Source organism: Spermophilus citellus, assembly GCF_964194105.1.
Source record: "Spermophilus citellus genome assembly, chromosome: 2".
In the NCBI taxonomy this organism is placed as follows: Eukaryota; Metazoa; Chordata; class Mammalia; order Rodentia; family Sciuridae; genus Spermophilus; species Spermophilus citellus.
Window position 1 is genome coordinate 225130430 of NC_138183.1, and position 15574 is coordinate 225146003.

The following is a 15574-nucleotide window of genomic DNA, read 5'->3' on the forward strand; positions in this document are numbered from 1 at the left end:
CTCATTCATTAGTTTTAGTAGCTTCTTTGTAAGTGGTATCAGATTTTATAAGATGGCTATTTTGTCTGCAAAAACAGTTTTGCTTTTTCCTTTCCAATGATATACCTTTTATTACTTTTATTATTATGGAATTTTATATCCAGATAAAAATTCTTCATGAATGAAGGCAAAATAAAGAAATTCTCAGATGAGGAAAACTAAGAAAATCTGCTATCAGCAAACTTGTTGTAAAAGAACTGCTAAAAGAATTTCTTCAGACATAAAAGAAATTAAATAGAGGGACCTTGGAACAAAGAATAGAGAATGAAAAATCTAGGTAAACAGGTTATTCTTTCCTCCTTGACTTTTAAAAATTCTTTTTCTGGGCTGGGGATGTGGCTCAAGCGGTAGCACGCTCACCTGGCATGCATGCCCCAGGTTGGATTCTCAGCACCACATACAAACAAAGATGCTGTGTCCACCGAAAAACTAAAAATAAAAAATAAATAAAAATAAATATTAAAAAATTCTCTCTCTCTCTCAAAAAAATAAAATAAATAAAAAATAAAAATTCTTTTTCTTAAAAATATTTATCTTGGAGTTCATTGGCTACATTTGACTATTGAAAGAAAAAATTATAACATTGATATGATGTTCAATGTATAGAGAGGAAATATTAAGACAGTTATATCAGGAAGCATGAAGGGTAAGGATCTAAATGGTGTTAAGATTTCTACACACCACCTAAAATAGTAAAATGTTGCTAGAAGTAGACTGCAGCAAATACACATATACATATATAAATACACATTTTTAGCCACTAGAGCAACTATTATAAAAATTATAAAGGAGACAAACTAAAAAATAAACCTCCCAATCTTTCTTCTAAGAATGATCTTCTCCAGCTTCTCCCACATTCACCAACTTTTAACATTTTCCATACTTTCTTTGTGTTCATACATACATAATTTTTCCCTGACCTATGTGAAAATAAGTTGCAGCCATCAGGAATCTTCACACTTAAATACTTCAGCATGCATTGTCTAAGAATAAAAACTTTGTCATGCATAACCATAATACCAATAATACACCTAAGAAAATTAACAACTCAATATCAACTCATATAGTACTATTCAAGTTTCCCCAATTGCCCCTTAATTTTTATGGCTATATTTTTCCCTGAGCATGGATCCAATGAAAGTTCATATATTGCACTTCGTTGTTATCTGTTTTTATTCTTTTTAATCAAAAATAGTTCACCCTTCTTTTTTTCTTTAAGTTTTTTTTTATGACACTGAAGTTTTTAAAATATTCCAGGTTAGTTGTATTATAGGATATCCCACATTATGAGTTTAATTGTTTCTCCAGTATTAGATTCAGGTTAATTTTTTGGTAAAAGGGTAATTACACTGGCCCCGGATAGTGACACATCCCTATAATCCCAGTGGCTTGGGAGGCTGAGGCAGGAGGACTGGAAGTTCAAAGCCAGCCCCAGCAACAGCAAGGTGCTAAGTAACTCAGTGAGACCCTGTCTCTAAAAGGCCTGGTGATGTGGCTCAGTAGCTGAGTGCCCCTGAGTTCAATCCCTGGTACCAAAAATATTTATATTATATCGGTAAATTTTTGTGCCTCTTACTGCATAATATTATTTTTTTTCTCTTTTTTTAATTTAATTTTATTTTTTTATTGGTTGTTCACAACATTACAAAGCTCTTGACATATCATATTTCATACATTAGATTGAAGTGGATTATGAACCCCCAATTTTACCCCAAATGCAGATTGCAGAATCACGTCGGTTACACATCCACAATTTTACATAATGCCCTATTAGTAATTGTTGTATTCTGCTACCTTTCCTATCCCCTACTATCCCCCCTCCCCTCCCCTCCCATCTTCTCTCTCTACCCCACCTACTGTAATTCATTTCTCTCCTTGTTTATTTTCCCATTCCCCTCACAACCTCTTATATGTAATTTTGTATAGCAATGAGGGTCTCCCTTCATTTCCATGCAATTTCCCTTTTCTCTCCCTTTCCCTCCCATCTCATGTCTCTGTTTAATGTTAATCTTTTCTTCCTGCTCTTCCTCCCTGCTCTGTTCATAGTTGCTCTCATTATATCAAAGAAGACATTTGGTATTTGTTTTTTAGGGATTGGCTAGCTTCACTAAGCATAATCTGCTCTAGTGCCATCCATTTCCCTGCAAATTCTATGATTTTGTCATTTTTTATTGCTGCATAGTACTCCATTGTGTATAGATGCCACATTTTTTTTATCCATTCATCTATTGAAGGGCATCTGGGTTGGTTCCACAGTCTAGCTATTGTGAATTGTGCTGCTATGAACATCAATGTGGCAGTATCCCTGTAGCATGCTCTTTTAAGGTCTTCAGGGAATAGTCCGAGAAGGGCAATAGCAGGGTCAAATGGTGGTTCCATTCCCAGCTTTCCCAGGAATCTCCAAACTGCTTTCCAAATTGGCCACACCAATTTGCAGTCCCACCAGCAATGTACAAGTGTACCCTTTTCTCCACATTCTCGCCAGCACTTGTTGTTGTTTGACTTCATAGTGGCTGCCAATATTACTGGAGTGAGATGGTATAGCAAAGTGGCAGGATATAAAATCAACACCCATAAATCAAAGGTATTTCTGTATATCAGCGACAAAACTTCTGAAACGGAAATGAGGAAAAACACTCCATTCACAATATCCTCAAAAAAAAATAAAATACTTGGGAATCAACCTAACAAAAGAGGTGAAAGATTTATACAATGAAAACTACAGGACCCTAAAGAGAGAAGTAGAAGAAGATCTTAGAAGATGGAAAAATATACCCTGTTCATGGATAGGCAGAACTAACATCATCAAAATGGCGATATTACCAAAAGTTCTCTATAGGTTTAATTCAATGCCAATCAAAATCCCAACGGCATTTCTTGTAGAAATAGATAAAGCAATCATGAAATTCATATGGAAAAATAAAAGACCCAGAATAGCAAAAGCAATTCTAAGCAGGAAGTGTGAATCAGGCGGTATAGCAATACCAGATTTCAAACTATATTACAGAGCAACAGTGACAAAAACAGCATGGTACTGGTACCAAAACAGGCAGGTGGACCAATGGTACAGAATAGAGGACACAGAGACTAATCCACAAAGCTACAACTATCTTATATTTGATAAAGGGGCTAAAAGCATGCAATGGAGGAAGGATAGCATCTTCAACAAATGGTGTTGGGAAAACTGGAAATCCATATGCAACAAAATGAAGCTGAGACCCTTTCTCTCGCCATGCACAAAAGTCAACTCAAAATGGATCAGGGAGCTAGATATCAAATCAGAGACACTGCATCTGATAGAAGAAAAAGTTGGCTACGATCTACATATTGTGGGGTCAGGCTCCAAATTCCTTAATAGGACACCCATAGCACAAGAGTTAATAACAAGAATCAACAAATGGGACTTACTTAAACTAAAAAGTTTTTTCTCAGCAAGAGAAACAATAAGAGAGGTAAATAGGCAGCCTACATCCTGGGAACAAATTTTTACTCCTCACACTTCAGATAGAGCCCTAATATCCAGAGTATACAAAGAACTCAAAAAATTAGACAATAAGATAACAAATAACCCAATCAACAAATGGGCCAAGGACCTGAACAGACACTTCTCAGAGGAGGATATACAATCAATCAACAAATACATGAAAAAATGCTCACCATCTCTAGCAGTCAGAGAAATGCAAATCAAAACCACCCTAAGATACCATCTCACTCCAGTAAGATTGGCATAATATTATTAACAATGCTGCATTTGATCACTTGGTTAAGGTGATGAACTTCAGGATCCTTCCACTGTGAAAATTTATATTTTGCTCTTTGTAATTAGTGTTATCTATAGGGTAATATTTTGAAATCATGAGAGTATACCCTTTACCAATGATCTTTATTCACTCTTCATTATATTTTTTTGGATGTTCCAGAAGGGAAATGATTATTTTTTCTACTCATCACTATATCCTTGGTGCTAAGAAAACTGTCTGGCACATAGTAGACCTTCAATAAACACACTGAATGTATTATCATTAGTTAAATATTTCTGTATTTTCCAAGAGACTGTGACCAACATAAGAGCAAAGGTGATGTTTCCTAGCCTATATTTGTAGAAAATAAGCACAATACTTATTAGCACATGATAAAAATTCAATTAGCACTATTTTAACTTTTAAGGACCATGGGTAAATTAAAATATATGGAATTTACTTGTTTTTCTCATGTGAAAAGTGTTTTAAAAGACTCCAGCTTTATTACTATAAGAAATAGTGAGCTGGGTGCAGTGGCACACATTTGTAGTCTCAGGAACAAGGGAAGCTGAGGCAGGAGGATTGCAAGTTCAAGGCCAGCCATGGCAACTTAGTGAGACCCTGTCCCAAAATGAAAAAATAAAAAGGGCTGGGGTGTAGTTTAGTAGTAATGTTCCCCTAGGTTCAACCCTCAGTAAAACACACACATACACACACACACAAGAAAAAAATAGTAAAAGTAATTCAGTATTTTTAAAAAATAAAAGATGATGAAGCAAAGATACTAATTTGAAATTTAAGTCTCTTGGGAAAATAAAGTACTAAACTATGTAAAATATATAGTACGAATTTTCAGCTTTGCTTTGCTAAATTACATGTTTAATGATGTTTTACTAAAAACAACAATAAAATATCAAATTACTTTTTAAGTAGTACTGTTACTTTACCTGTAATGCTTTTAATGTTTCCTTCAATCCTTCTATTTCTTTTTCTTTTATTTCTGCAGCAAGTTGATATTTTCCCTTTAAGTAAAAAACTATATTTTAATACTTTCTAATGTAAATATTATAAAAGGAGGAAATATAATAGCTCAAGAACCAAAATTTGTAACTTAAATCTAATACTTCATAGGCTTTTAAGTTGTATCTGCACGACAAAATATATTTCTAATGGCTTCAAAAATATTAAAAAATAAGGCTTTTGCATGAGTATAATGATCATAAAATGAAATATCTCATTATAATGACTAATCATTTTATCAAGATAACATTCATAGAACTTTGAGATACTATATAATTATTTAATTCTTGCAGTTAGAATAAATATACAATCATCTCACAGAATATGCAAGGAGTTGGTTTCAAGAACAACATGAATACCAGAACCTAAGGATTCTCAAGTCACTTAAATAAAATAAAATAGTAGCCTGGCATGATTGCACATGTCTATAATCCCAGCAACTCAGGACACTGAGGCAAAAGGCTTGAAAGTTCAAAGGTAGCCTCAGCAACTTAATGAGGCCCTAAGCAACTTAGCAAGACCCTGTCTCAAAATAAAAAATAAAGAACAGCTGGGATGTAACCTATCCAAAAAAAAAAAAAGCCTAGTGTTCATATTCACATACAACCTACACATGTCCTCCTATATATCTTAAATCTAGATCACTTATAATACCTAATACAATGTAAATACTATGCAAATGTTTGTTATACTGTACTGCTTATAGAAAACAAGAAAAAAATCTGTACATGTCTAGTACACTCAATTTTTTCTTTCCTGATATTTCCAACCAGCAGTTGGTTGAACCTGTGGATGCAAAACTGTGGATACAGAGATTTGATTGTATTCTAACTAATAAAGTACAGGTACATTTATATTATATTATGAATATAAGGATGGGGAAATTTTTTTAAATTTAAATTTTTTTTGCTAAAAATACTCAGCTATAATTATTAAAACAGCAAACTGTATGCTCATAAGCATAATAAAAATATGTATTAACTAACAAACAGCTAGAGAAAATATCTAGCACCTGGTTAGTTTCTACATTTGGGAATCATTTCTCCTTTCCAGGTTGGTCTGCACTCAAGTACAAGTCATTTCAATGTGTTTTAAAGAACATTGAAAAAGCACTAAATAAATACATTGAAAAAGCACTAAAAACATTAGAACATTGCAGTAGAGTGGAACAAACATTAATTTGGGGGTTGAAATTCCCAACTTTGCCATAGCAAATCATTATATCTTCATTGAGCCTCAGTCTTCTCAATTGTAAAATGACAGAGGTCAAATAATGTAATTATTTGGGTTCTTTCCGTTTCTAGGATTTTAAGCAATCAACATTCTCCCCCATTAGTTTATTACCAAGGCTGTTTTCTACTATAGTGAATAACTGAAAATTTAATTCATTTACATATGCTTTAAATTATTTTAAAAATTAATAAATACCTTTTCTTCTTCCAAGGCATACATCTTCATTTGCAACTGATAATTTTTAAAATTAAGATACAGATAAGTAAAAGAGTAACAGTAATTTCTGCTGGTTAATAGGATTACAGAAACATTTCATATTTCTGTATTGTTTGAATTTAATATAATATGAATATGTCATTTTTACATCTAGAAAATAAAATAATAAAGATACAAAAGAGAGGGCTGGGGTTGTAGCTGAGAGGTAGAGCGCTTGCCTAGCATGTGTGAGGCAGTGGGTTCGATTCTCAGCACCACATAAAAATAAATAAAAATAAAGGTCCATTGACAACTAAAAAAAAAAAAAGATAGAAAAGAGAGGAAAAGACAGTCAACAAAATAAGTGAACAATTTAATCTCACCTAGAGACATCAATAACCCTTCAAAGTTTCATTTTCCCCTTTAGAAATTTCCTTAAATGTCTGAATATATCATCATCTACTCCTAAATAATAGCATGTGTACTTTTCTGAAGGTATAATTTTATGAAATCATTACAATTTTTATTTGCAGACAGTATTTGTGCTCTGAAAAAATTTTAAATGCATATGATAGTGAAATGATGACTTTTTAAAATAATGACATTTTAAAACAAAAAACTGAAAAACACATATCAAAGGACAATAATGAAATATTCTATATTACTCAGCAATAAAAGATAATAAAATCATGGCATTTGCAGGTAAATGGACGGAGTTGGAGAAGGTAATGCTAAGTGAAGTTAGCCAATCCCAAAAAAACAAATACTGAATGTTTTCTCTGATATAAGGAGGCTGATTCATACTGGGGTTGGGAGGAATAGACAAACTCTAGATAGGGAAAAGGGGAGGGTGATGAAGGGAGGGGGAAAGGGGGTAAAAAAGATGGTGGAATGAGATGGACATCGTGACCTTAAGTACATGCATGAAAACACAAAAGATGTGAATATACTTTGTATACAACCAGAGATATGAAAAATTGTGCTCTTATGTATAATATGAATTATAATGCATTCTGCTGTCATATATAACAAATTAGAATAAAAATTTTAAAAAAGAAATATTCTAAGTAGCACAAGGATACTTAGCAAAATTGTCAAAAAATAAATTTTTTCTTTGAAATGTTCCTATCTCCTTTTCCACACTCCTTACATTCAAGAATTATTTATTTAAAACAAACATAAGGCGGGGGATTCTGCTCAGTACTCGCCTAGCGTGCTTAAGACCTTGGGTCCCACCCCAGTGGAAACTCAAGAGCACTTTCTCCCTAACCTTCAGATAACTGTGTGTTCTTTTCTTTTCCAAGTCCCTTGTGATAGCAGAGATGTACATTTGTTCTATTTGTTCTCTCCTAGAGAATACTAAGATACTTTTTTGGCTTCTGCTTCCATACCCTTCAATTAAAATTCTCATAAATTTGATGAGACCTATTTCAGATTGAAGGAATAAAGTTCATTATTTGTTTAAACAAATTCAAACTAATGTGTAAATCATCAATAACCATAACACACTAGTGATATAGCTTTTATAGGTTTATTCTTTAGGTACATTTCTTTCTCTAAACAGACACTGCATAAAGATGAAGACAACAAAGGAAGGAAGGAAAAGGAAGTACAAATGAAGATAGTGGGATAAAAGGAAAAACTTCCAGAGGCTAATTTATTTTGAATGAGCATATTTTTTAAACTAATATTTTCTAGCTACGGACTAAAGAGAAATTTGAAGCAGTCAAGAAGACCTAAGAATTCAAATTAACTAAAAAAGTGCTGCTATTCATTCCTTTAAAATATTTTTCTTTTGTTTTTTTTTTTCTTATTTATTTCATTAGTTACTTTAAGTTGGTTGAATTTATGGAAGATTCTGTGCATGGTAATCACCTCTCATCCTTTATATCTCCTTATTTGCATCTCAGCCAGTATTATGACTGACTTTAGTAAAGGAGGAAAGTGGAAAAGGTAAGATTCCAAGATACTCTAACAAAAGAAAGAGGAAAAGGAAAAGAAATAAGAATTCATGCACATCATTCACCTAAATTATTTAGAAGAAATGAAAGTACATCTCCATCTCTGAGAAAACATTTTTCCCAAACACTCTTTATTATCAGTCATGATTTAAAGTAGCTATTCAATTATTACTCCTCATAATACCCTTTTCTCCTTCTTGTCTTCCAGGAGTCTGGAGAAAACCCTGCCTTCATATTCATGCAAAAGGGAGGAAGTGCATTATAGTGTCTAAAATACCTGCTTTTTAAAAATTTCCATTGCTTCTTTGTGTTGCTTCACTAATGCTTCCTTTTGACTCTGAAGAGTTTCCTATTTAAAAAATTATGAGAAGTCAAAACACAAATTCTTATAACCTCGTCTGCTTAAATCTTAATTTGGTCCACAGCTTAATTTAAACACATTGCATTTTTATCCTCTTGAAATGCAACTTTAAACCAATTTTATGTGTTTTTTTTCTCATGGAATCATTATGTAAAAATTTTACTTCCACTTCCTTCTTCACAATAAAAACACATTGTTTTTAAAATTTTTAGACTCTGGAATGCCTGGCTCCAAATCTTTCTTCAAGAAAATACCTTTTAGTAGGGGATAGGAAAGGTAGCAGAATACAACAATTACTAATAGGGCATTATGTAAAATTGTGGATGTGTAACCGACGTGATTCTGCAATCTGCATTTGGGGTAAAATTGGGGGTTCATAACCCACTTCAATCTAATGTATGAAGTATGATATGTCAAGAGCTTTGTAATGTTGTGAACAACCAATAAAAAAAAGAATTATAATGCATTCCACTATTGTGTATTTAAAAAAATAAATTCAATTAAATAAAAAAAGAAAAATCAAAATATAATTTTAAAAACATGCAATTTTCAAATCACCTTATTAAAGAAATAACTTACCTGAAAAAAAAAAACAAAATACCTTTTAACCAAAGATATTAAAATTAAAAATTCTAGTACACAAATAGACTATGGTCTTAGGATTTCTAGAGAAATCAATTTTATTATCTGAGCACAAACATTCACATGGCAACGTATATGACTTGAAAGTAACTGAAATAACTTTTTTTTTCTTTTCTTTTTTTTCTTTTCTTTTGCATAACCAAAGCTATCTCAGGACCTTTTTTTTAAAAAAAAAATGCACATATATGGTCCGTTTCTTGCTCCCTCCTTTGGTGGAAGTTATATGTTTTGTCCTTTAGATTCAAGATAATTTTAACATTTTCTTCTATTTTTATAAAAATCAATAATTCTCATCATTTAAAAAATACGTCTAAGTGGCAACCACTTTTCTTATTTACTTCACAATTTCTACATAATGCATTGACTTGGCAATTTTAAAATTTTTTCTTTGACCTCCTGTTGTGTTGCAAGTCTAGCTTTCTTATATAACTATTACTCCACATTTTCTCCTAGTCTTCCAACAGTTATATCAAAATTATGCCTGAAATCAATAGTCAATATTTACACTGTTATGACTCTGTAATTATTATTTAATACTGAGCCATGTATTATACTGTGATAAAATTTTTATTTTATGCCTTTTGTTTTTATGAACTTCCTAATTACTTTAAAATATTTAAGTTTCCAAAGTTAATTTTTTAAAAAATAATACTGCCTTTCCCAGATCTACGTCAATTGGTTCATATTCCCAGATGACAAATGTGAAGCAAAAATTACTTAGAAAATTTCCAACTTCCTAGGAAACAGATTTAGAAAACCTTTAGATAAGCCAAGTACAGTGATGCACACCTATAATCCCAGCTACCTGGGAGGTTGAGCCAGGAGGATCTCAAATTTGAAGTCAGCCTGGGCAACTTAATAAGACCCTATCTCAAAAAAAAATAAAAATAAAAAGGGCTGAGGGTGTTGTTTAGTTGGTAGAGTGTCCAAGTTCAATCTCCAGACCAGAAAAAGAAAAAGGAATATATCAAGTAGGCAAATCAATGATATTGTTTTGGGAGGAAATCAATTTCTCACTTTATCCTCAAACTTACAAAGAGATATTTCTCTAAATATTAAAGATTTATAGGAGTTACTCATATAATGGGCATTTCTGATGCCTGATGTTCACCCTATTCCACCTTGTAAATGTTACCTTTGAACCCCCAAATGAGAAATATTATTTTCTCCTTTATGATACCACATCTTACTTTTACACGTTATTCACATATATGTGTGTATACATATATGAATACATTCATATATATGTATATGATATTTTACATACAACAAAACTAAGGATTTTAATGGAAAACAGGTTTTTAAAATTTATTTATTCTAATTTGTTATACATGACAGCAGAATGCATTTCAATTCATAGTACACATATAGAGCATAATTTTTCATGTCTCTGGTTGTACACAAAGTAGAGTCACATCATTCATGTCTTCATATATGTACCTAGGGTAATGATGTCCATCTCATTCCATCATCTTTCCCACTCCCATGCCCACTCCCTTCTCCTCCCTCCCCTTTGCCCTATCTAAAGTTCCTCCATTCCTCCCATGCTCCCCACTCAACCCCCATTATGGATCAGCATTCACATTAGAGAAAACATTCAGCCTTTGGTTTTTTGGGGGGACTGGCTTACTTCTCCAACTCTATCCATTTACCTGTAATTGCCATGATTTTATTCTCTTTTAATGCTGAGTAATATTCCATTGTGTATATAGCCCACGGTTTCCTTTTCCATTTGTTTAGCTATTGTGAATTGTGCTGCTATAAATATTGATGTGGCTGTGTCCCTATGGTATGCTGTTTTTACGTCCTTTGGGTATAGAGTGAAGAGTAGGATACCTGGGTCAAAAGGTATTTTCATTCCAAGTTTTCTGAATCTCCATTCTACTTTCCATATTGGCTGCACCATTTTGTAGTTCCACCAGCAATGTATAAGTGTGCCTTTTTCCCCCCACATCCTCACCAACAGTTATTATTGTCTATATTCTTAATAGCTGGCATTCTGATTGGAATGAGATGGGGAGGGAAAGAGAGAGAGAAGGGAAATTGCATGGTAAAGGAAGGAAACCCTCATTGTTATGCAAAATTACATATAAGAGGAAGTGAGGGGAAAGGGGAAAAAACAAGAGAGAGAAATGAATTACAGTAGATGGGGTAGGGAGAGAAGATGGGAAGGGAGGGGAGGGGAGGAAAGGGGAGGGGAGGGGGGGGAAGTAGAGGTTAAGAAAGGCAGCAGAATACTACATACATTAGTATGGCAGAAGGTAAAAAAGTGGATGTGTAACCGATGTGAATCTGCATTATGTATATAGGGTAAAAATGGGAGTTCATAATCCACTTGAATCAAATGTATGAAATATGATATGTCAAGAACTTTGTAATGTTTTGAACAACTAATAAAAAAGAGATGAAATCTTAGAGAAGTTTTGATTTGCATTTCTCTAATTGTTAGAGAAATGTTGAACATTCTTTCATATATTTGTTGATTGACTGTATATCATCTTCTGAGAAGTGTCTGCTTAGTTCCTTGACCCATTTGTTGATTAGGTTATTTGGGTTTTTTTTGGTGTTTAGCTTTTTGAGTTCTTTATATACCCTACAGATTAGTGCTCTATCTGATGTGCAAGTGGTAAAAATTTGCTCCCAAGCTGTAGGCTCTCTATTCACCTCACAGATTATTTCTTTTGCTGAGAAGAAGCTTTTTCATTTGAATCCATCACATTTATTAATTCTTGATTTTAATTCTTGAGCTATAGGAGTCTTATTAAGGAAGTAGGGGACTAATCCCACATGATGAAGATTTGGGCCTACTTTTTCTTCTACTAGATGCAGGGTCTCTGGTTTAATTCCTAAGTCTTTAATCCACTTTGAGTTTTGTGCAGGGGGAGAGATAGGGGTTTAATTTCATTTTTGACGCATACGGATTTCCAGTTTTCCCAGCACCATCTTTGAAGAGGCTATCTTTTCTCCAATGTATATTTTTGGTGCCTTTGTCTAATAAAATGTAATTATGTGGGTTAGTCTCTATGTCCTCTATTCTGTACCATTGGTCTACTATGGCTCTGTAGTGTAGTTTAAGATCTGGTATAGTGATTTCACCTGCTTCACTCTTCTTGCTAAAAATTGCTTTAGCTATTCTGGGTCTCTTATTTTTCCAGATGAATGTCATGACTGCTTTTTCTATTTCTATGAGGAATATCATTGGGATTTTGAGTGGAATTACATTAAATCTGTATAATGCTTTTGGTAGTATCATCATTTTGACAATATTAATTCTGCCTATCCAAGAACAAGGGAGATCTTTCCATCTTGTAAGGTCTTCTTTAATTTCTTTATTTAGCATTCTGTAGTTTCCATTATAGAGGTCTTGCACCTCTTTTGTTAGGTTAAGTCCTAATTTTTTTTGAGGCTATTATAAATGGGGAAGTTTTACTTGTTTTCCTTTCAGAGGATTTGTCACTGATATACAGAAATGCCTTTGATTTATGAGTATTGGTTTTATATCCTGCTACTTTGCTGAATTCATTTACTAGTTCTACAAGTTTTCTGGTGGAATTTTTTGGGTCTTCTAAGTATAGAATAATACCTTCGGCAAATAGTGTTAGATTGAGCTCTTCTTTTCCTGTTTCACTTTAATTTCTTTCATCTGTCTAATTGTTCCAGCCAGTGTTTTAAGAACTATGTTAAACAGAAGTGGTAAAAGAGTGCGTCCCTGTCTTGTTCCAATTTTTAGAGGGAATGCTTTCAATTTTTCTCCATTTAGAATGATGTTGGCCTGGGACTTAGCATAGATAGCTTTTACAATGTTGACACATGTTCCTGTTATCCCTAGTTTTTCTAGTGTTTTGAACTTGAAGGGGTGCTGTATTTTGTTGAATACTTTTTCTGCATCTATTGAGATGATCATATGATTCTTATCTTTTAAGTCTATTGATGTGATGAATTACATTTATTGATTGCCATATGTTGAAATAACCTTGCATCCCTGGGGTGAATCCCACTTGATCGTGGTACACTATCTTTTTTGATGAGTTTTTGTATTTGATTTTCCAAAATTTTATTGAGAATTTTTGCATCTATGTTCATTAGAGATATTGATCTGAAGTTTTCTTTCTTTGATGTGTCTTTGCCTGGTTTTGGAATCGGGGTGATACTGGCCTCACAGAATGAGTTTGGAAGTACTCCCTCTTTTTCTATTTCATGAAATAATTTGAAGAGTATTGGCATTAGTTCTTCTTTAAAGGTCTTATAGAACTCCATTGTGTATCCATCTGGTCCTGGCTTTTCTTGGTTGGTAGGCTTCTGATGGCATCTTCTGTTTCATTGCTCGAAATTGATCTTTTTAAAATGTGTATATCATCCTGATTCAGATTGGGCAAATCATATAACTTTAGAAATTTGTCACTACCCTTGATATTTTCTATTTTATTGGGTAACGGTTTTCAAAATAATTTCTAATAGTCTTCTGTATTTTTGTAGTGTCTGTCATGATATTTCCTTTTTCATCATGGATGTTAGTAATCTGAGTTTTCTCTCTCCTTCTCTTCATTAGCATGGCTAAGGGTCTGTCGATTTTATTTATTTTTTCAAAGAACCAACTTTTTATTTGTCAATTTTTTTTATTATTATTTTATTGTTGGTTGTTCAAAACATTACATAGTTCTTAATATACCATATTTCACAGATTGATTCAAGTGGGTTATGAACTCCCATTTTTACCCCGTATACAGATTGCTGTGTCACATCAGTTACATTTCCATTGATTTACAAATTGCCTTTCTAGTGACTGATGTATTCTGCTGTCTATCCCATTCTCCACTATCCCCCCTCCCCTCCCTTCCCCTCCCCTCCCCTTCTCTCTCTCCACCCCCTGTACTGTAAATCATTTCTTACACTTATATAATTTCTCTCCTACTCCTCCTTTCCTCTTATATGTAATTGTGTATAACCCTGAGGCTCACCTTCCAATTCCATGCAGTTTCCCTTAACTCTCCCTTACCCTCCCGCCTATCATCCCTGTTTAATGTTAATCTTCTTCTCCAGCTCTTTGTCTCTACCCTGTCCTTGGTTACTCCCCTTATATCAAAGAAGACATTTGGCATTTGTTTTTTAAGGATTGGCTAGCTTCACTTAGCATAATCTGCTCTAATGCCATCCATTTCCCTCCAAATTCTATGATTTTGTCATTTCTTAATGCAGAGTAATACTCCATTGTGTATAAATGCCACATTTTTTTTAATCCATTCATCTATTGAAGGGCTTCTAGGTTGGTTCCACAATCTTGCTATCGTGAATTGTGCTGCTATGAACATCGATGTAGCAGTGTCCCTGTAGCATGCTCTTGTTAGGTCTTTAGGGAATAGACCGAGAAGGGGAATAGCTGGGTCAAATGGTGGTTCCATTCCCAGCTTTCCAAGAAATCTCCATACTGCTTTCCAAATTGGCTGCACCATTTTGCAGTCCCACCAACAATGAACAAGTGTACCCATTTCCCCGCATCCTCGCCAGCACTTGTTGTTGTTGGACTTCTTAATGGCTGCCAATCTTACTGGAGTGAGATGGTATCTTAGGGTGGTTTTGATTTGCATTTCTCTGACTGCTAGCGATGTTGAGCATTTTTTCATGTACTTGTTGATTGATTGTATGTCCTCCTCTGAGAAGTGTCTGTTCAGGTCCTTGGCCCATTTGTTGATTGGGTTATTTGTTATCTTATTATCTAATTTTTTGAGTTCTTTGTATACTCTGGATATTAGGGCTCTATCTGAAGTGTGTGGGGTAAAGATTTGTTCCCAGGATGTAGGCTCCCTGTTTATCTCTCTTGTTGTTTCTTTTGTTGAGAGAAAACTTTTTTAGTTTGAGTAAGTCCCATTTGTTGATTCTGGTTGTTAACTCTTGCGCTATGGGTGTCCTATTGAGGAATTTGGAGCCTGACCCCACAGTATGTAGATCATAGCCGACTTTTTCTTCTATCAGATGTCGTGTCTCTGATTTAATATCGAGCTCCTTGATCCATTTTGAGTTAACTTTTGTGCATGGTGAGAGAAAGGGATTCAGTTTCATTTTGATGCAAATGGATTTCCAGTTTTCCCAGCACCATTTGTTGAAGATGCTATCCTTCCTCCATTGCATGCTTTTAGCCCCTTTATCAAATATAAGATAGTTGTAGTTTTGTGGATTGGTTACTGTGTCTTCTATTCTGTACCATTGGTCCACTCGCCTGTTTTGGTACCAGTACCATGCTGTTTTTGTTACTATTGCTCTGTAGTATAGTTTGAAGTCTGGTATCGCTATACCGCCTGATTCACACTTCCTGCTTAGCATTGTTTTTGCTATTCTGGGTCTTTTATTATTCCATATGAATTTCCTGATTGTTTTATCTATTTCTA

General features: G+C 33.8%; 1 protein-coding gene across 1 annotated transcript in view; it reads right to left on the minus strand.

The window, feature by feature from the left end:
* CCDC73 (coiled-coil domain containing 73) overlaps positions 1–15574 on the minus strand; it is a 141399-nt gene that overhangs the window by 78322 nt on the left and 47503 nt on the right. The window contains exons 3-5 of the mRNA XM_081279380.1: positions 8466–8537; positions 6228–6263; positions 4727–4801 (exon numbers count right to left, since the gene is read on the minus strand). Of these exons, the coding sequence (XP_081135506.1) occupies positions 4727–4801; positions 6228–6263; positions 8466–8537 (183 nt within the window). The remainder of the gene's footprint in view (positions 1–4726; positions 4802–6227; positions 6264–8465; positions 8538–15574) is intronic.